Raw genomic sequence first — 23,305 nt, forward strand, 5'->3', positions numbered from 1 at the left:
TCCAGTGGCTCCTTCCCTTTAAGGCTATAGAAATGTATGAATTCTATTTGTAATTCTTAACCATCTTAATATCCAGCTTATAATGACAACATGCAGAGACTTTAGTATGCTTTCTTGGCTGTGACAATATGGTAAAGAACACAGTAACATTTCTGAAGTAAAAGAATTTAGTCCCAAATCATTATTAGTTTTTAAAATGTGTTTTTTCCTAATGGAAAGTCTCTTTGTATACTTCAGTAACTGACGTGTTTGCTATCAATGTATTAGGCTGTCTAATTTTTCTTTAGCACTTCTTCAATGTGTTTAAACACACTAGCATCTTCAATGGTCGGTGTTATCTGAAAAGGAAGAATATACAGAAGCATGTGATAGTAGATTGTGGTCCTTCAACAGTAAAACAGAATTTCATTCAGAGAATCTTGTAAATCTAGCCTTCAAAAGCAAACAAGAAAAAAGTATCTGGAAAGCTTTGGGACATGAAAATCTTTTGGGTAAGGTACAGTAGAAGTAAAACATAATGTACTACCTGAAGTCATGGACCAGTGCAGAATGGTTTAGAGAATCAAAATCACAATGTTGTGTCTTTCAATGTGCACGTGTGCCTAATTCATTAAAACATACATCTTCACCCTACCTTATATGGCTTTCCACTGACAAGTGCAGAAAGAGCTGAACGTGGTATCTTGCCAGAGCGTGTTTTCGGTAGCTGTTTCACAAAAACACCATTCTGGAAAGCTGCTACTGGACCAATGTTAGTTCGAACTTGCTCAACAATCTCTTCCAAAATCTTCTCCTCTTCCATCTTTATACCTAGTGAAGAAGTTCATATCCTTTACCTTTTCTGGGACTTTTGCAAGTCTTAGTAATGTCAGTATCAGGGAGCTCTCACCTTCTCTCAGTACACACAGCACAAATGGAACATGTCCTTTTAAAGGATCCTCCTGGCCCACAACAGCACAATCTGCCACAGCGTGATGGAAGAGAACACACTGAGGGAAGAAAACAAAACTAATTTGAACTAATAATAATTGAACATTTCAGTGAAAAAATTCCATAGGTATGGACATAAAAAAAGAGGCTTATCTCTTACATTTTGACAGCAAAACGTATTTAGTCAGTACACCTCAGGATTCCAATTACACATGTTGCAGATGCACATGTGTGTATACTTTCATACACACTTACATGCAGTTCTCAAACAAACAAGAAATAAAAACTATGGCAGTACAAGATACAAATATAGAACAAAGCAAAGGTGATTTCCTTACAGCTTTGGGAGAGTATCACATCTTTGTTTTTGTTAGTGAGATCTTTGCTGGAACAAGTAACATTAGTCTAACATTACAAATAACATGGAGTTAAGCACATGGAGTAAGGACCAAAACCACAGGAGCACTCCTACTACGGGGCTATAAACTCATATTGGTTCGTTCTCTCTAACTCCTATCTTTGTCATTCTTTGCTACACAAAAGCATAGTTTCAACGAAAGCCAAATACAGGCCCAACCTCAGCTTGCAGCACTAATTAAACCAGAATCCCCTCCTTCCTACTACATGTTTACACAATAATAAAAGTGATGGACGGTAGCACTAATATCTCAAACTCTCTTTTAGGGAAAAAAGTGAGAAATTCTCTTTTCTTTCCAATTAGCCAGCTGAGGTTCTCACTTCCTGGAAAAAAGTCACCAAGATGTCTCAGTACATACTGAGATGTGTGTCACTAAGACTGGTACAAAGTTGGGCTTAAGATACAATAAGTTGTGAATCCTTTTCCAAAGCAACTGGCTCTTTTCATGTAGATGTCAGTGTCCCTTGGGGCATCTTGCCATCAACAGTGCTTTCAAGATGTCCTCTGTACTCAGCCACAAAGAGGATCTAACCTGACCCTACACAGAGGCCACATAATGTGACTGTGCATATTAATTTATTTGTTTGCTAATAACAGACCTTCACATGCCGTGCTGTCAAAATCAAAGGCAGTGGGATGACTGAAAGAAGACTAACTAGAAGAAGTTTTAAGAATAAGGCTTTTTTTTTTTTTTATTAAGTAGGAATACCACATTTGCATTGGCTGCTCATACAATGGTGCGAGCATAAGGAAAAAGACAAGGAAAGGTACAGAGAAGACAGGAGAAAAAACCCTGAAGGAATGGAAAGCTGAATCATTGCTGCTCCAATTAACAAAAGGGAGGATCTTGTGTGACCAGTTTGTGAAACTGATAGTGGAAGGAACAATCCAAAGGGTCTCCCATGACCCATCCTCAAAACAGATTTCACCATCCTTAAGACTTGTAGTCAAAACAGAAAAGAGAAACTGGCTCTCTGTGCCAGTTTTTAGCAAAATAATCTCCACAAGGTGTTTTTTGCATACTTATACCCATTTCACAATCTATGATGCTACAAATGTCCCATGTTACAAAAAAGCAAATGGGAAACACTTAACTTAATAGTAGAAGCATGCTCTACCAAAGTGCAAAAGCACGACCATTTACGCACAGCTTTTGAAACTGTGTATTTTTCACAAGAGTTAAATGGGATGTGCACAAGCCATATATAGACAGCAAGTGCAACAGGCTGGAGTTAGTTCTGGCTGGGCTTATCCCAGAACTACAAGGGCAGAGCAGCCTGCTGCAAAACTGCTGAAGCTTGATATACACAAGTACATTTGAATTCAGATGCAGCCTACGTTGACCAGAAATCATTGTATCCAAACTGACAAATCATACAGGAATGAATCTTACGCAACTCCAAATCTCCATGGTATTTCAATGCTTCACATATACTTAGGCGCTTTGGTCACGTCTAGATAAAGCCTCAATAATGCATTCTGTTTCCTGCTATAAATACCCATTCTTTCCTGCTCTGACTTCTTGACCCTGACCACAGCAACTTGATTGCCATATATAACAAAAAAAAAAAAAGAAAAAAAAAGGAAAGAAAAAGAAGAAAAGGCAATGAATTATGGGAAAGTAGACTAGTACAGTCTAAAACCAGAGTAACTATTGTGTTCCACAGAAACATTGGAAAAAGGTCTCAACATTAACATCAATACCGTAACTACCTATCAGCATCAACAGGACTCCTATGGTAGAGATTTAAGTGTTGCCAGCTTATTTTGTAGTAGCTCGTTTGTGTCATTCCAGTTTGTCACTTATTCATAAGAGTCTTATGATACGCTGGAATATTGCAGTCACTGTAATATTCTTCTTTTTTGTCTACACAAAATCCTACCAACATGCCTTTAACTTTGGGATAGCTACTTTCAAATGACTGAAAGTATAAATACTAATTTAAAAATTATCAAACTTTGTAAAACAGCTGAAAAGAAGAACAGAATCACCACTACACATTTAAAAATTGTTTAAAAGTAAGAAAAATCTCAAGAAAGTGAAATGGCATTCCTGGAACGATCACTGGGCACAAGGATGAATGTCTAATGTGGCAGCAGACGAAAATCCCAGGAAAGGGATTTCTCATTATAAATTCCTTGATTTCAAGTCTGTTGCCATAGGTAGGCAAGATTTGATTTGGGCTTTTCAGAGAGTCAAGGCAAGCAGGGACACCACAGATGTAAAGACAAAAGAAACAGATAGATCAACACAAGGTGAGGTTACCATAATGGCTAACATTCACTGACTGGCAAGGTAAACAGTAACAGCTACTGCATTGACTCTTTATCGGGGAGTGCAGTGATAGGACAAGGGTTAATGGTTTCAAACTGAAAGAGGGGAGATATAGATTAGCTATTAGGAAGAAATTCTTTACTGTGAGGGTGGTGAGACACTGGACCAGGTTGCCCAGAGCAGCTGTGGCTGCCCCCTCCCTGGCAGCGTTCAAGGCCAGGCTGGATGGGGCTTGGAGCAACCTGGTCTAGTGGAAGGTGCCCTGGCCAATGGCGGGGGGGGCTGGAACTAGGTGATTTTTAAGGTCCCTTCCAACTCAAATCATTCTGTGATTGCAGTAATGATGGAGCTCCAATGATACCTTAGACAAAGAAACTAGTTGTCTGGAACACAATAAAGGTGAAATTCTTAGACAAAGCACTACAGAAAATCTTAAGTTTGTAATGCAGCTATAATATAAATGCAGAGAATATACTTGCTCAACAAGGTGACTGTCACTTAATTAGTTGGTGAGTCAATGAACCTCTAATTCTGTATTTACTGATCTTACTGAAGAGCTAATTTTGGTCTTGTTAATGCTTTCCCATTTAACTAGCAACTTGCTGTGCATGCATTAACAAGACCCCTTTTTTTTAAAACTTTGTTCAAAAGGTGAATAGAAAAGCTTCTAGAATTTCATAGTGATAAAACATTTTTTGTTGCTAGGGGAAAGACCTAACTAGCAGGGAGAAAAACAGAGACACAGAGCTAGGGATGAAGCTTGGGATGATGGATACAAAGGTAATACAGCTGAGGAGGTGATTCAATTCGTCATTTGTTATACTAGCTCCAGATTCAGCCTGAAGCACAGAAACATGCCCGGCTCAGCCCCTGAGCAGTAAGGGGTGGGGAAGAATTCCCTGCTGCACTTTAGAAGAGCAACACAAAAACCTGACTTCAAAGGGAAAGAGGTTTAAGCAGACTGAAAGCCATTTTTACGTCTCCATAGATCTGAGTCAGGGCATTGGCTGGTTCACCTCTCTGGCTGATGGACCCTCTAAGGACGGCCTATGTTTATCTGAATTTGTTCACTTCTGTGTAATCAGGATTAGTTCTTTTCTAAGTTGTCTAGCCTTTAAAAAAATAGTCACTAGACCAACAGATATTACAAAGCAAAAAAATTGCTAACAGATTAGTTTGTGATTCAGGGAACAGTTAAATTCAGAGTTCTTAAAAGTATATTTTTCCCTTGTACACGCCTAGCACACCATTTCCTATACTCCCTGAATTATCAATTGATATGAAACATAGATTAGAAGAGTTTCGGTTGGAAAAGACCTCTAAAATCATCAAATCCAACCTTTGTCATAGCTCTACCAACACAACTAAACCATGTCCCTAAGTACATCTACCCATCTCTTAAACACCTCCAAGGATGGTGACTCCACCACCTCCCTGGGCAGGCTGTTCCAATGCCTGACAACCCTTTCAGTAAAGAAATTCTTCCTAATACCCAGCCTGAACCTCCCCTGGTGCAGCTTAAGGCCATTTCCCCTTGTTCTATTGCTTGTTACTAGGGAGAATAGACCAGTCCTCAGGTCGCTACAGCCTCCTCTCAGGTAGTTGTAGAGAGCGATAAGGTCTCCCCTCAGACTTCTCTTCTCAAGGCTGAACAGCCCCAGATCCCTCAGCCGCTCCTCATACGAGACATGCTCCAAATCCTTTACTAGCTTGGTAGCCTGCCTCTGTACCCTCTCCAGCACCTCAGTGTCCTTCTTGTAGAGAGGCGCCCAAAACTGGACACAGTACTCGAGGGGCAGCCTCACCAAAGCCGAGTACGGGGGCATGATCACCTCCCTGCTCCTGCTGACAATGTCATCAGGGAAACTTGTAACTGGCAATCAATCACAGCCGTTCCAGAGAAGTGAGTGAACAACAATATGAAATTCAGATACTATTATGAACTGCACTATTTTCGACTTTTTGAGTTGCAAGCGTATTATATTAATGACTTCCTTTTAACAGCAGGGGTTTTTTATAAAAATTTTCATTGTTCATTTGGCACTGCTCATACAATAAGAGACGAAACAGTTGTAAAGAAACCGCGAAGGAAACTCTTCAAATCAAGAAAAAGCACTGAATGTGAGTCTATGTGAAAAGAATTCAGCCAACAGCAAGCACTTTAAAAAAAAAAAACACAACTAAAAACTGTATTTTAGGAATAAGTGTTTCTACTCCTAAATAACTACAGCAGTTGGTGAAACTACTTGATACACTGACCCTACATTATCTTAATGTATTCCCAAATAAATATGTTATTAGAGCTTTCAAGAATGCTTCCCATGACACCATATTGCCCCTTAATTCCACCTTCAAATGTCAAATCATCCCTGTTTTATCAATCGCATAGTACAAACTGCTTATTGTTGACTAAATTTGTTATGGTCCTGGAAAGCAGCTTAATAGGAAGGACTTAAAACAATTAATGTTTTTGTTCAAAGTACCAATGGAAATGCAATTAAAAAAAGCAGAAAGAAAATGAGAGATTTCGTGAGATTTTCAGTCTCAGCTTGCTTTATTCCTCTTTCACTTTTCTACTTTACTGTCAGGCAATGCTAACCTCTTCAATTGCTCCTGCTGAAATTCTGTGTCCAGCAACGTTGATCACATCATCAGCTCGAGACATGACGTATAAATAGCCATCTTCATCCATATAACCTGCATCCATAGTATCATAATATCCCTAAACACAACACAACCAAAAATAAACTCAGAAATAGTACTAGGAACATACCAATTTCCCATGAAACCAATAAACAAAACATTGTTTCAAATGAAATACATTTTTGGTGCCTGAAAGTTTTAATTCTGTAATATTTTTCACCATTCTTATGTCATAATATACAGTGCAGCTCCCTTTCCAGTAAGGTTTTGTTGTCTTTACTAAGACAGAACAGAAGACAATACATAAACCTGGATTTTTTCCAACTCTGCTTGCTTTGATCCCTGACAGCTTGGAGAATGATGTTACCTGAATCTCTACAAGGAGAATGGAATTGTTACAGTATAATGACAGTTGTCAAATTGCTCCTAAAGATATTCCTGTTTGCTGGACCCAAACATACATCATCATCATTATGCAAGTGCACGCAAAAAATTACTTGCCTGATCAATTAATTAATTTACATTCATTGAAGCAAACCTTCCATTTTGGACATTCACGTAGCACCAATTTATCTAGGCAAGTGTGTATTTTGGACTGACACTAAGTTAGAATGACTGCACGTCAACAGCAGGAGTATATTAGAAGCTATGCTAGCCTAAGGTTGTGAGGCTTCTATCTTTTATTAGGTCAAATGACATAAACCAAATTTCAGGTTCAGGAGCTTGAGGTTTACTGCGTCTGTATCAGAACTTAAAAAAAAAACACAGTGAGCCCAAAAGCTTAAAGTATGGATGAAGAAAGTTCTACCTTGAAATCTTTTTAATTGTATAACACATACATCAAAGATCTCCCATTAAAATAAGACATGATAATTTCGTGTGCTATCCACTATAAATCTACTATCAGTCAGTTCCGCAGGATTACCAGAAGTTTATCTAAGTCATATCATAATTCTTACTGGAAATTTCTGGAAATATAACTTCTGGAATGTTTCCTGATTTTCCCAAAGACCTGAGAATGCTCCGGGAGGCAAAGGCAACCTTAAATTAAAAAAAAGTAGGGTGAAGTAGTAAGAAACACAGATATAACAAGTACAACTCATGCTCTCCATTCATACTTTATATTCAGACAGATAATCACTGCCTATACAATCAGAAAACAGTTCAGCTTAATAATATGCTGATAACAGATCAAAAGGACCATACATTTGTTGTGACCACAGGCATATAACTCTGAACTGAACCCAGAACATACCTGGCATTCAATAAAATAATGTTTGGCCTAGTAAACACTGTATACCGTATCATAAATACGTCATCAGCGCTCAGCTTTCAACATTTCCAAGGATTAAGTAGCTGTCAGAAATGTGTGCATATATGCTATGATACAGACAACTTCATTATTATAGGTATCTCTTTCTCTAACGCACATAAAGACTCACACATGCATAGACATATGAATTGAATTATCAGACAAACAGATCTTCAGTTTCTGTAAAAAGATGTAACTCCAATTATTTCAGTCATGAGAATATGAATAAAAATGCTTTTCTTTTTTATTTAAACTGTGCATGATATTACTTGAATTACTGGAGTTCTTTGAAAGTATATTGATAAAAGTCACTTCTAGAACTTTCTAAAATATTTTTTAAGAAGTGAAGCTGAAAATTCTGGATTACTTTATTAGCTGAGGTTTCAACGCATACTATACACCCATTCTTTAGTCAAGGATAGGGGCATGACAAAATATGGGGCATGTCACATATATATCTGCCGTAAGAAGAGAAGCCACAGAAGTCTCAGCTAACAAAGAAGTGGTTGTTGCTTCCTTCAAAGCTCTGACAGGGTTAAACACAGCTTACTTGAACCGCATAAAAGATACATATTCGGGCATACCAATGTAAGTTTTATGAAGCTTAAACCTAGTAACAGAGAGAGAATTTATAGCATATTTATACAGGTAAAAATCAAAAATGCCTCATACAGTTTTTACTATCATATGCCTGCATTCCTAACCAGCAAAACTTTAGCCTGGGGTATTTTTTCTACTCTGGTAGTGTCCCTGTGACACAAGACAGCAACATCTCCAGCAGTGAAACACTCCTTTGCAGCATAGCAACACTGGTATCATTATAAGTCTCCCATGACATTCAGGTCATAAGAACAGGTGCTACCAGCTCAATGACATGTACATTTCTAACATTATATTTACAAAAAGAATAGGTTTTTATGTACATATAGAAAAACTTTTTTTTTTTACCTAAATATGGTATAAATATTACAAGCTACATTGAAAAGGCCATATCATCTAGTAATGATTCAAATCCATGATTTTTTATAATCCCAGTTTTTTTCAGCTTAATTCAGCTTGATTTGCATAACAGAATATACTACTACAAAGATTACTACTTTATCTGAGGGTTCTAGCACAACACATCCTACAAATCACACTCCCTGGAAGTATGGTTAAGGTAAGGCCAGAAATGCCAAGACACTTCCCAGGTAGTCACCCAGACTTCAGGAGGGCAGGCTGGCTTCTGCCCATCTCGAGGGAATTCAGTGGCCTGTCTTAAGCCTTCCAAGCCTATTAAGCATCCTTGTGATATACAAACATGACCTATAGAGTATTTGCCTTGAAAAAAATAAATTAGAAAAACATTATGCTAATCCCAGTGTTTGTGTATGTACAAGTTTAAAAGAAAAATCTCTTGTTTAGATTCAAGAAAAACCACTACAGAATGGTAGTTACTATGGCTGTTGCCTGGTTGCTAATAACATAGCAATTCATAACAGCCTCTGTCATTGCAAATTTTGCACTTTAAATTTATTTAACAGCCTGAAACATTCTTGTGACGGGAGAGAGAAAGGACAATTCATATTGACAAAGTCTTTAATTTCTCCACAGCTCTATTCAGTACTTTGCAGTTAGTCATTAAATAGAAAAAAACAATTTTATTGCTGAAATCAGAAAAGCATTTTCCTTTCTGAAACTCTAATTGTTTAGAAATCTAAACACAAATGTATGTAACAACTCACCAAAAATATAATCCCTGCTCCCACCGTTTGGTTTTGGGTTGGTTTTGATGTGGGGTTTTTTTGGCAGAGGGTTGTGGGGTTTTGTTGTTGTTTTTTTTTAAAGGGACGTTGCATTGATAAATACATCCACAGTGCAAATTTCCTGAGTCTATGGATACCAGACGACTAAACTACTGGCTACCATAGGTATCTCTATAGTGCAAATACAGACACAATCTGAAAATGCGCTTCCATGGCTTTCTGCAAAAGATTACTAGCAGTTAGGACTCCATTCCATCTACCGAGCAAAAAATGAATGCCGTCTTCCATGTGTCCATCTTTCAGGCAAAATTATTCCAGAGCAATAGGCACATACACAGTTCTTAGCATCACGACTGACTAGAATTTCTAGGTGCTGTGCAAACAAAAATAATTACTAAAATTAGTAAAGGTAGAATTCAGCTTGCCAGAGCATAATTATGTGTATTGGAATTTTGCCAGGACATCAGAATTAAAATGCTCTGAGCCAAAAATGCCTCCATCCCACTGCTGTCAGTGGGAATGCTGCCATGAATCCCAAAGGGAGCAGAATTGAATCATAATTATGTGCAAGGACCCAGAAGAGAGAAAATGAGATAGAAAACATCAGCAACCTGAAAGTAAACACCTCTTCCTTTCTTCAACCCCTCCATAAAAAAGAAACATTTTGAGATGTTGGGGTTGGGTCTGTTCTCCCTAGGAAACATAACAGACACCTACAAAAGTTCTGTATTTAAAAACTGTTGCCTCTTTGTCCAAACAGTGAGTTGACACTCAAGACCTTCTGGGGTTATTTTTATTAAGAAGATATATTGACCAAAAAATGCCAGGTTTTACATAAGTAAGTCTCTGGGCATGATTGCCCCAGAGATGGCCCTGCTTTCCTTTCACAAGCAACAGCACTACAGAAGACCAAGACAGGAGAAGGCAGGTGCCTTCAACATCATTTCCACAATACACAAAGAAGTTGCTTTGCTTGGTTTCCCTTTGGGACATATTTACTGTATTTTTCTAGTTATCTGTAAACTTCTCTCTCTCTCACCCCGCATGCCAAGCCACAGACCAGCCTGTGTTGAGCCTTTGCATCTGCTACCCGTTCAAAGGTAAGCCCTCCCTTACACTATTCTTGCTTTGATTTTTCATCAGGTCATAACTCTGGTAGCATCTTCTGTCTCATCATTGCTTCTCCCTTCTGGAAAGTCCTGAGCCTCAACAAATACAAATTCAAGACAAGCTTGCCAGATTTTTCTAAAATATGAATGTGTTACCAGCTATATTGTATCAGGCCCACTACAGTCAACTCATCCCATTTACCCAGCAAAGAACAGGCACAGTTTCAAACCCAAGTTGAGGTTCAAGCCAAAAACCTACACTGAGTTCAATCAAAGTACGCGAACTTGAGAAAAGTTTACCTTCGGATTTCAAACCTCATAAAAATTCAGACCCATACATCTTTTATCTCACTCATGCCAATTTTTCACCAGTACAGCAACAGCCATACAAATGATGCTATTCTCCATTTACTCCAGCAAAATTAGATGATAATTGTAGAAGTACAGGAATACAGATCCAGACCCATTTCTCATTTCAAGGTTGAATACATTTAGAACAGCATCAGGAAAACTAGGTAAACTGTGTAAATTAATGGTATAAATTATATGGGCTAATTTTACAAAGATCCACTCTGGTTACATTTTAAAAAGATAAGAAGGTAATTTTGTTATAAATTGGAGAAATTAAGACAGATTAGGTGAGCTTGGCAGCATCATAAAAAACCTCTGAAACACTTTCACACCAACTGTTCTCTGCTGGAGAATTTTAAATGACAATCATTATGTGTTTTTTAAGCATTGTTTCACAGTTCATTTATTTTTCATACAACAGTGGCTGACCTTACACAGAACAGCCCACTTTTAGCTTAGCCCAACAAAATCTGACTCCATGTGTCACACTCTTTCAGGATGCCACTCATCAAAATGGTGTAGGATTCCTTGTTGATGGAACAAAGCAATTATAGACAGAGCACTCAAAAGATAATTTACACAAAAAAAGCAGATTTCTGAAAGTAAAATGAAAGTCAAAAACTATTACAGATGCTACCTTGCTGAGTCTCAGAAAATACATCCTTTTATTTTATGGTAGACAATGGTACTCACAGGGTGTTCATTACAGCCAGTCAAAGCAAGCATAAGCCATTGTTAAATGAGTTTGGGCTTGTGAATGCAGCTAAATCATCTTGACTGGCAGCTATATTATTACTTAGCATTTATGTAGTGCTGTGCATAAACATCACTCTCAAAATTTTTGATTGCACAAAACTTTTGAAAGCCATCTGGAATCTAGAAACTTTTTCAGATACGAGGAACAACAGCACTGGAAAAATGGTGGAGAAGGGGCAAGAGAAGAGAGAGCATCTCGAACATTCACCAGTCTGCACGAAATATTCGTTTAATCAGCTGAAAGAGGTCTGAAAAGTTTCAGTGTGGATTTTGCAGGGAAAAAACCTATAGTTCAGTGGGGAAGACAGAAAGCATCAAAAACTAGTGGAAGTGCTTGGAAAAGGTCAAAAGTAAAGAAGTCCAAATGTTACTCACATGTACGCAGCCAGAAATCTGTTAGAAAACCCATCTCTGGCCAAACTGCTCCCACATTGAAAGTCCTACTCGTTTCCCTTGTAAAGGGAAAAAACAAAGCTGACAAAAAAAAAAACCCCAAACATGTGGGAGGCTGGCAAGGAAAGAAATCTTTTGCACAGCTTCATCATGATTATCTAATCTGACCTCCCATATAATACAGCTTAAAGGATGTCGTCTGCTAAATCCTGTCTCAAACACGTAACTTTTGGTTAAATGACACTGTATCTTTAAGACAGATATCCAGGTTTGACCTAGAGGTCTCAAAGAAAACGACTATATTCCCAAGAATTTGTTCCAATGGTTTAATACTTTCGCTGTTAAAATGATGTGCTTTATTCCTCATCTGAATATATCTAGCTTCAGCTTCCAGTATCTTTATGCTAGATTAAACAGCGATCTCTCAGAGATGTCTTTGTCCTGTAAGTATTTCCTGACCTTGATAAAGTCATCACTCAACTGATCTTGGATAAACTACATACCACAAGCTAAACTGTAAGTTTCTTTAAGGCAAGCTTCCCAGCAGTCAAGTGCTCTCATTCATACCTTCTCCAAAACCCAGCCAGTTTCTCAATAGCCTTTTGAAATATGGATGCAAGAACCCAACATAACGCATTTATGGTTTTACTAACATCATATCCACAGATAGTAATATTACCTTTTCAGTTTCCCTACTGAGTAAATCAAGGACTCACATTGCCTGCTTAGTTACACTAGCAGCTACATTTCATTCAAAGATCTTTGTATTCAGAGGCTTATCCACTGTAACGTAAAAAGCTCCTTTGAAAGTCACTGCTTTCTAGGGTACAGTCCTTCATCTTATAAATCTAGCAAATTTTCACTGTTCCTAGCTGTATGACCTTTACTTACAAGAATATATTGAAAGTGGTCTATGCAGGATGGCACACTTGCTTTACATGATTCTACAAGCAATATTTTTCTCCCTCCAGCCATCTCCCTTAAGGCCACTCAGACCGGTCTGCAACATGTCCTCTGTTGGATTGCCTTTAATTTTCTGCTACCTTATGTAATTTTTTATCTTTTTGTTTTATATTTTAAAAAAATAAGAAAACATTAAACACCACTTCCAAAATGGCAAAGCACATTAATTGAAATGACAAAAAATAAAAACAACTCAAGCAATGGAGATATACCTTAATCCCCTTCAGACACTTGAGAACAATCACATACGAGAGAGACAAGACGTTTCTTAGAGTGTTGAAGTACTTGAATTTTGGGTATTATTACATTCATAGAAGGAAATTTCAGAATATTGAGTATAGTTTTTTTATCATTGGATCAAATTTAATGAGAAAATATATTCTTTTAAAAGTACAGAACAGCAATAGTGACACACACAAAAAAGAGAAAAATTAACAACATGCGTTACTGAGACACTATGTAACACTAAGATATTCAGCTGCTATTTTGGCATCTCAGGTAGCTTCTTATCTAAGTTTCTTCTGAGCTAAGGCCACATACCCCTCTCTTGGCTTTAGACGGAGTCTCTTTTTCACTAAAACCACCGCCATCAACTCCCGACCTCCTTTTCTTCCTGGGAAGATGAAGAGTGCAAACGGGAGCTGTGACCTTTCTTATGTCCATGGCCCAAGTTAGAATGCCCAAATGTTGACCCAGCAAGTCTTACAAGATATTTCTTTATTTTCTTTAACTGGATACTGAGGTACTACTGTGTGCTGCAACAGACTGCATCTTCTTTTTTTTTTTTTTTTTTTTTTTTCCCACTTTTCTTCCCTTCAAGCTCTTTTGGTTAGCATTTCTATTGTGCATCTTAACAATGACATTCCTGGCTTCTGGGTGCTTCAGACTTTCACATACATACCAATTTATTCATTTTTTAATGCATTATAAGAAATATTAAATGAGTAAGCTTTTTATTGAACACCTATTTGCTCTCCAAATACTGCATAAAGATTGAACACTGAACCACAAACAGTGAAACTGTGAATGCGTTGCTTACTTCTGAACAACATCTCTTCCACTAAAGGATATTAACATTATGGTATTTGCTTGAAAAGTCCTGTCACATTTCTATTCAGCTAACTTAAAATCTAAAATCACAAAAAGCTGTAAATTTATCATGACCCTTTCTTTATAAAATCTCGTGATTAAATATTGGTTTTCAATACTTTACACTCTTACAGCACTGTACATAAAGTTTTGCATGATTTTATTCTATATAATGGAGTGGGTCACCATTTGAATCATTTTAACTATTGACAGAACCTTATAATTTTTCTTTCTCTTCCTCCACTAATCCCAAATTCATTAAAAAACCCCCACAACATTAATGGTCTGCAGAGCCTCTCACACAGTCACTATTATTAAAAGCAACTTAACCAGTGCAACCAAAGCATTTCAGAATCACTGTACGATGTAACTACATTGTCTCACTTCTTTCTGAATACAGAACAGAAATATTTATGTGATTCTGTGCAGTGGAGATGGGTAAAACAAATTTGTAAATACTTATCCCCTAAACCTCCCACAAATGCCAGAGGAAACGTAACTAGGATCTACCAGGAAATTTACTGGCAGGCATTACTCTCCAGATAGAATGAGTATATGTCAAATGCAGTAGTCCTCCTACTGCTGTGAGTGAACATAAAGAGTAATCCTAGCTGATGAGATGGTGCTGACAACTGCTTCATAAAATAAACATAACAGGCTTGTGGTCTTTCTTCAAAAAGTACAAGAGCAAAACTGAGTTTCCCACTGCAATGGAATTTAAATGGGATTTCTCTTTGCTAATGTTCCTTATGAGGACTGACAATTTTGAAAATTCTCATGGCTAATCATGATTACACACATGCATTTTCAAGTATGTATTAATTACAGGCAGGTCAGAACAATGCAAGCAGAAGTGTGTCACTAAATCAGACTGGTCTTGCTAATGAAAATGGAGGTCATTGCTGCTAGCATTTTCACTTCAAAATAAATCCTTGGTTAATTATCTTTCATGTCCAAAGATTTTAGCTCAAAAAAAAAAAAAAGGAAATTTAGAAACAATTCATATAAGCCCACCCTCATGAGCTGCAGTCATCTTCATTTTCTCTTGCCCTTTCATTATAAATATTGTGACATTGCATTTGATTACTTTATCCTGAAAGACTCATGAAGTCAAAAAGATTATTGCATTGTCCAGGTAAATTAGCCTGTATAAGAGTCAGCAAAAATCTTTCCAAAGGACACAGATGATGGTTATGTGAAAAAACCCAAGGTATCAGTCATCAGATGAGTAAAGGAAAGAACATACTTGGGGCATAACGATTGAGTAATTAGGTATAAGAATTACCTTTCTAAAGTATTTGACTCCCGCAGAATAAAATTAAAGTTTAAAACTCTGTTGCAAGGATATCTTAAATACTATACTTATAAGCACTGCAGGCCTGAAGCAGCCCCCAACACTCTTTACTGGGAGTTAGACACGGTCAAGAATAACCAACACCAGCAGCATATCACTTCTGCACAGCTGGTATTGTAGACAATGTGCAGCCATTCTCCTCTCCAAGAAATAACAAAGAATATTTCTCAACTCACGTATGCTGCAGATAAAGCAAACACCTATGTTTTTTTCTAAAATGGTACACCCTATTTTGCTGCTGAGTGTATGGCAGAGTAACAGCTGAAACTATTCTGACTTCCCCATTTTCTCCTAGCTGCACAGGGACATGTCCCTGGGGTGACAAACACTACTAGTAACAAGGATCATCCCCACTATTTTTAAGGGGTCCGTATACGTGGAAGCCTGCTGAAGAGATGAAGAGAGGAAAGGCTTCTTTGCAAGAGGGCTTTATGAAAACTAGCCCTAATCAAAAAATGAAAAAAGTTTACAGCTAAATATCTTCTTAGCTGAATGAAGCAGAAGATGCCTTCACCTAATAGCCACAGACTTTTATGACAAAAAAAAAAATAAAATAAACACTGCAGCAAATTGTCATTTACCAGAATGAAACCTGGAACAAAATGTTAAGACATTGCAAGCCATAATATCCTAAATCTGAGCTTTGCTAACAGTCCACAGATTGAAATGTTGGAAGTGTTAAAGAATCCACAATTGGCCTCCTAAAGCTCATCAATACCTTTGCCTTGTTTTGTTGGGGTTTCTTTTTTGGTTAAGCTGCAGAATGAATTTTAAGAGATCCTATTGTCTCGAAAGTTAGAAAAAAAGGCTGAAAGAGAAAGAGGGGTGATAGTTAACCTACGTCAGAATTGGTTTCATATAGACTATGTTAATGATAATGTCATTTCTTTGCCCCCTACTCTCCCCCTATTTCAGAATAGACATTACAATACATACGGACATGATAAAATAATAGTGTCTCTGTGCCATTACTCTTTCTTGAGTGACCCAATGCAAAAAAAAAAAAAATCCCCCCTCTTCCCCTATGAATTCATTCGACTGCAGCAGAAATCAAGATAAAACAAAACAAACAACAATGAAAAAAATCCATCTATAAACATATTTGTAAATCCTTTAAGATAACTGCCTAAAAGTGAGGCCACACTAGGGAAGATAAATTCTGGCTTTAAGAGTTTGACAATAACCCCAAGCAGAATCTTCTAATATGACAAAATCCACTCCTGACAGACACTTAAAGATAGTAATGAATCAGAAATGTGTGCACACATCTACCAACAGTACCTCTTAGTATATATAATTCAGCTTGTTTGGCAGAGTTGCTAAAGTTGGAGTTCATTTGACTTCGCTTTTGGTAGGTAACACTGAGCACCCACCCTAACCTAGCTGTGTGGCCCCTGCAGTCAGTGAAGAGACATGAGCACATCTGGTAGGCAATTTATTCCATCTTAGATGAATGCCTAAAACAGCTAGGATCAATTTTCTTACAAAATACCTTTCTTTCTCTCCACTGATTACAAGCTTACATTTTATTATGGCATCAGGCACTACAGAGGTGAAAGCTTCAGAAGACAGCCCTCCGCTCTGACCTGGATTACTGATACTGCAAACCACAGTCTATTAAAGGCTGGAGTAACTTTAATTATTCATACTTGGTAATGGAATGACTCCACAATCTTACATGTGTCACAGGAAAACTATGTCTAAATATGAGTCTGCTGCTTCAGGGAGATTGTGTGTGCACTTAAACACATGCCTGTGTGTTCTGGTGGCTTAGCCTAAGATGCTGAAAATTAGGCAGGGTATAGACTTCATCCTGAAAACACACATCTGTGTCACAAAGTACAATAACTTAATGTGATAATACCTCAACCTCCACAGTGGTCTATTTACATTAGATCAGTAGTACAGCTGAGCAAAAAACCTCCACACCTCAGCAACTCTGACTCCCAAGCAAGCACTATGCAGCCAGCCAGCCCACATTTTTAGCACTGCATGTCTGCAGCACGCTCCAGTGCCTGTAGCTCTTATGAGTCTCATCTCTGGCTCACGTGGTCACTGTCTCAATCCTCAGCTAACTTCTTTCTCTAACAGCTCATCAAAATCAGTATATCTGTCCCAATGCTTTGGCTTTTGACAGAACTTCAGTTCACTGAAGGTTAATGCTACTCTTTATATTTTCTTCCATTCATCTAAGCAAACAGTGAAGACTGAGTTAACCACAGCTCTCCTAAATTTTACCACAAAAGTGGATAAATGCATTTCTTTTGGGACTTGTATTTGCTGGCAGTTAGGAAGTGTTCAGAACTGAATTACCTTCTGTGACTGAAGACTGTGAGCTGTAGACTGCAGCTAACATGTTTATCACAAAGGAGGTATTGGTCTGAGAAAAATGCCATTTGCCTAAAAGCCTGTGAAACTTCCAGAATCCAGACCTGGCATGGGAGCAGTAGCCTATAGAGCTTTACAGATGTAAGGAAAGGTTCTGGTAACAGTGAGACAGGAGAAGGTAAGATAAGAGAAATGTAACTGATGTTCATGGTGTTATCTAAACAGAGGCCCCTTTATCTAAGAAAAGGTGTTAAGAAAGGTGTACTACTTTCAGAAAGAATATTCCAGCTTATGCAACTCATCTGACAGGAGTCTGGTAAATGGTACTAAAAATCACCTACATGATGCACAGCATGAGTTTTTTTCTTTTTTTTTTTTTTTTGCTGGGGTCTTTTCCTGTACATGATTTGTCCAAGTACTACCACAACTGAACACTGTTTGTTTCATGCAAAGCACGTGCAGAGACATCTTGCTGTTTCTACGGAGAACAGAAAACACACATCCTCCCTCTAAGAATGTGCATCAGTCGGGATCAGGAGATAGTGAAAGAGGAGGCAGCATCATACCCATAAACCAAAGCACGTCAGTCTGCACTGCTGTACTATTTCACTAAATGGAAAGATAAAACAACCAGGAGAATCGTTCAATACCTTGCTTATACATTACAACAGGAAGGCTTCATCCTGTGCCAACAGCCTCATAATTAAGAAAATGGTAAACTTCGCTGTTAGTCTAAGAAAAAAACCAGCAATCCACACTCATTCACTCACACAATTTCATCTGCAATTTTTCAACGTTAACAGACATAAAAATTTCTGGCAGTTTGGAATCAATATCAGAGACAGCCATGCTTTCCAACCCTCTTTACTTCAATTATTGTTTTATAGATATATATTTAAAAATATAAACATCTCTTAACTGTAAGATACTTAGTTTGCTTACTTTACCACAATATTTCCCAAAGTCTTCGCCTTCACTGGTTCCTTATTTTCATCCAGAATCATCACTGTAAACAAGTAATATAGGAAGACAACTCCTGTTAAGTAGTGTATTTTTAGGTGGAGGACAGTGTCTTTCTTCATGGATACCAACTTATGTCACACTTCAGAATGGCAATACACCACAGAACAAAAGGAATTAAGTAATTTAGAAGCGCCAAACTGGATAATCTCATGACCTTATTAACATTCAGCCTTAAGTACAAAAAGTCTTAAATAATACTTGTGCTTTGGGAGCAGAAATATAGCACAAAGTCCCAAAAGGGAAAAAAATAGAACCGAAAATTAAAAGATATTTTCATACTGGAAAATCTAAACTTCCAAATAGCAAAGGACCCTTCAGATACATGACAAATACAAGAACAAGTGTGCAGGTAACATGAGTAAGAAATAACAACTAAGATTTCTGGAGGCTAACCCAGTTAATGTGAGAAATACTATTAGCAGTAAATAAGTGTCTGGTTTTCAAAAGCACTCAGAAGACCCAGAAAGCTGACAAGGCTTATTCTAGTCTGGTACAAACAGGTAAAGTAACTCATGAACTACCCAAAGCCGCACAGCAGGGTAGGGTAGAGTACAGCGAAGAATCCAGACCTCCCAAGAGAAGCCTTTTCCCTGGATGACACTGGCCCATCACCTTCAGTGAAAGCCCCTGGATGACACTGGCCCATCACCTTCAGTGAAAGCATCATATCCTGGTACTGAGGTTTCTGAGGAAAAATACCTGAAATAGCCTCTTCTGTTCAGCCATCTGGGAAATCTACTACAACCACCCACTCCATCTGAAGGTGTGGGCATAAGGAAGGAATGACAAGTATCACCTTGGCCTGGGATAAATGGAATCAAACAAAGTGAAATGACTAAACCATGGAAAAACAGGGAGGGAAGGTTTTGACAGACTGAGCTGACAGGGATTAAAAACCATGCTTTTTGAAGCCTGCCCAAGCAAAGCAAGCAATGTTCAGCTGGTTCTAAATTACTACAAATAATCTTACATTCCGGATTAAAAAGTTCCAGAGGAAACGGGGAAAAGACGATGACAGACTTCTAAAAACTTGCTAAGACTCTTACGAGCAATATCATACCTTATCTGTCCTTCTGGCTGAAGCCACTCCTTCAAAGAGGATGGTAATTTTTAAGTAACTGAAGAGCCTGCTGAAAGCAATGGCTCAGCACATAAGACACAAGCAAGTACACAAGGCCAGTTCTACAAATCAGTGACTTGGAGTAACTGGGATAGGAAATCAAAAGGATGAATGGACATATAGAAGACACTTATGCAAACAGCAGAATGGCATAAATAAAAACCATTTCTAGTCTCTAAAAAAAAAATATTTTTTTCTTATATATTTTTAAATGGTGTAAGAACATGACTAAGAACATTTGTAGAATTTAGGCTCGAAACACACAATGAAAAAGACCCACTCGCAGCTTTCAATTCTTTCTCTCCTATTTTTTTCTATTTTTATTATACTAAAGTAAAAACTAATCAGTTTATTGTAACTATTTTATCAAGGTAGCAATTCCAGCATTTATTCTCCTCCTTGTATTTCAACACACAAAAACTTGGGGAAGAGAGATACTATACTGCTCATTCCTGGATTACTGAAGAACTGACTTAACTCTTCAAAATGTGGGACTTACCTCAGTTTGAAAACAATGCAATGAAATTATCTGGGCAGGGTTCAACTAGATCAAAGGGAAAGCACAATATAATGTCTGATTTAAGGCAGCAGAGCTAGAAATTAATATGGTATCTTGATTCACTTTTAAATGGAATTTGTGCCATTGCACTTTGATATCATAGCTAAATATCGCTTTTACTCTTTATAGTCTAAAAAATCAGCAAAGAAATCAATTTATTTTAGCAATACTGTGGCAGGAAAAAATTTGGCTGTGTTTAAAAAAAAAAAGGGTAGATTTTGTAACTTTCTATTTATATTGCAGCATAAATACAACATAACTTTAGCAATGTTCAAAACCAGTAACAGTTGCATGTATAAGCTAAAAATACAGAATCTGTCTTCTAAATGGCATAAGGATCTCTTCTAAGTAATATAGTAACAGCAGCAAAACATCATGTGGGTGACATGTAGCGAGTAATTTCAAGACCCACTATTTTATGAATGACTGCATTACAGGACATAATTGGCCTCAAACCAAAGACTGAAGGAGAAAAAGTTCTTTCATAAATCTCTAGTGAATTTCAGAGCTCATTTTATGTTTCCCTTTTAAGGCATGCTAAAGACATTTCCTTCATTCTCTCTGAAGAAATACTTTACTTACACTAGGCCAGATGTTCCAAAAAATTCGTAGGCAATTTTTATATTCTTACTACTCATACTCTTTTCTAGGCCTGATGACCATCTGGTAGCACGTGCGATGCAATTTCAACCTACCATTCTTCTCTATTTATTACAACTCTGGACAAACTTCACAGCTTTGTTTTAATGTTGGTTTTAAGCTACTGCTTGTCTTCATGCCATAACTGTAAATGCCAAAACCCAGAGCTGCTGAAAATGTTTATTTTCTTTAGTGTTCACTTCCACTTCTATGTATTAGAAGAAAAAAACCACCTTACTTCTTTCTGCCCAATGATGTGAGCACTTTTCCTGGAGATGTTTTGATCTTTAATGTAATTTTTTTTCCTGAAAACTGTGTCAAAGTCAGGGTTCCCAGGTATGAAAAAAAATTTTGCATTCTTAATCCTGTGGTTTGCATCCTCTGCATGCAAAAACCTTCCAGACAATGAGTGCTCATCCTTTTAATGACGGCCCATAGCCTACCATTTCTCCCAGCTGGAAATAAAAATGCTCCACAAGCACTGAAAGATAACATGCTTAACAGCTCTCTCAAATGAGCTGTATATACCTGTACAAAAAGGCAGAAAACTGACTGATTTTCTTTTAAAAAGTATGAGATGGGTTCAAATACAAGATCTATATCCTTGCCAAGCTGCTTGTTATCTCACTATGACATATTCATGAAAGACATAGACCTCAGTAAGAATTTTCTTTATGCACTTCAGAATACTTCTTACATAAAACTGTAGGACCAAAGGAAAATCCAATCAATCTAATCAATATGTCTCTGAGACATAATTATTCGATGTACACCTCACAAATCAAAACTATTTAGGCCCTGAAAATTGAAAACACAGGTATAACAGAACATTCCAAGTACAAGTTATAGCAACTATTTGACTAGTTATCATTTCCTCTTTTGCTGATGGGTATTAGTAACATTTTTCTTCCTAATTTGCCAATACAAATTTTACTGCTGCTCTCATTTAAAATAGTGCAACTGTAGATAAAGCCTTAAAGCATAGTATTTTTTTCATGTCTTTGTTATATCCAGTGTAGAAGTATGTGCTAGCCCTTTCACATAGTATAGGCAGCAATATGTGATCAATTTTCTTGAACAGAACTCTGAATTTCTTATTCATAATCACATTCCCCAACACAGAAAAAGGCAGAGCTTCCTGTTACAGGAAGGAGAAAAATGTGTTAGTAAGCCAGTCATTTGCTTTTTCTACGAGATATGAAAATTAAAGAGCACTTACTTAGGAATATAAGCAATATTATTTCCTAGTAGCATTTTTAGCACAGTCTTACCATTGTATCCTGGCACTGGTTTTCCTGCCTGTCCGGGTGGAGGTGTTGTAGAGTTCCCCAAACCAATACAGGAAGCAGTAATTGCAGAACCAGATTCTGTTAAGGGAACACAAATACTCCCAGTTAAGGTTGTTCTTAATGTCATTAAGTATTTATTGGTTCTAAATTTTGCTTCTAGTTTAGCACAACAAGATAATAAAATAAAAATCCCAGATAAGCAATGGAAGATTTAGAATTCAGGAGCTTTTCTGTATTATCTAATGAATGTAAGTTCATTACAGAAGTTTGCATTCTTCAAAAGGGAATGTTTTCCATTCCACAGAAGACAGTCAGAAATAAACACTTTCTGCATTAGACTGTAGTTCATTCTGCTATGGAAATAAGGTTATACCACGCCAGTAAGAAACTGCCTACAGCAAAGCCATGATAGCCTGTATAGGGCAGATGTGTACTTCAAGGGTTATTTCACAAGTCACCATCCTTGGTAAGAATGAATTCCAGAAAAAAACACCAATGAATTCTTGGTTGATTATCTTATCCCTGTAAAGCAGTATCAAAGTGTCTGTGTTCTATTTTGGAGCTACACATTCAAAGGTTTGGAAGGTGAATAAATGCCAAATCTTCTCCATGACAATATTAATCAGAAGTATCAGAGAAGAGGCATCGCCTACCAAAATTTACAGTAAATAATGAAATCAAGAATACTTCTTTTATAATCCTGAAGATGTCACTAGTATTTCTTGCTGAGAACTACTTCAGATAACGAAAAGCCTCAAAAAGAAGCAGTAGAAAAGTCAGACTTAAATTTTCAGTGTTGCCAAAATAAACTGGAAAGGAACAACTGAAGAATGGAAACCAAACTGCTGCAAGATTTTGTGATCACAATCCAGATGTTTTCTCCTTCTCCACCTACAAACATTATATGTCACAGTGTTTTGGAGTGGGTTGGGGTGGGGAGGGTTTTTGAATCTTAAGAAGATATTCATTCCTGTAGCTGACAACAGATAAATAGAACGCTGGCACTGTG

General features: G+C 37.4%; 1 protein-coding gene across 1 annotated transcript in view; it reads right to left on the reverse strand.

Annotated features, from left to right (window-relative positions):
* Positions 1-272: 272 nt before the first annotated feature.
* The window catches only part of ACSS3 (acyl-CoA synthetase short chain family member 3), an 87,918-nt gene continuing 64,885 nt past the window's right edge, over positions 273-23,305 (reverse strand). The window contains exons 10-16 of the mRNA XM_086471389.1: positions 22,279-22,374; positions 18,609-18,672; positions 7,226-7,307; positions 6,223-6,345; positions 890-989; positions 635-810; positions 273-338 (exon numbers count right to left, since the gene is read on the reverse strand). Of these exons, the coding sequence (XP_086327515.1) occupies positions 273-338; positions 635-810; positions 890-989; positions 6,223-6,345; positions 7,226-7,307; positions 18,609-18,672; positions 22,279-22,374 (707 nt within the window). The remainder of the gene's footprint in view (positions 339-634; positions 811-889; positions 990-6,222; positions 6,346-7,225; positions 7,308-18,608; positions 18,673-22,278; positions 22,375-23,305) is intronic.

This window comes from Leptosomus discolor, chromosome 1, assembly GCF_034619465.1.
Source record: "Leptosomus discolor isolate bLepDis1 chromosome 1, bLepDis1.hap2, whole genome shotgun sequence".
Classification (NCBI taxonomy): domain Eukaryota; kingdom Metazoa; phylum Chordata; class Aves; order Leptosomiformes; family Leptosomidae; genus Leptosomus; species Leptosomus discolor.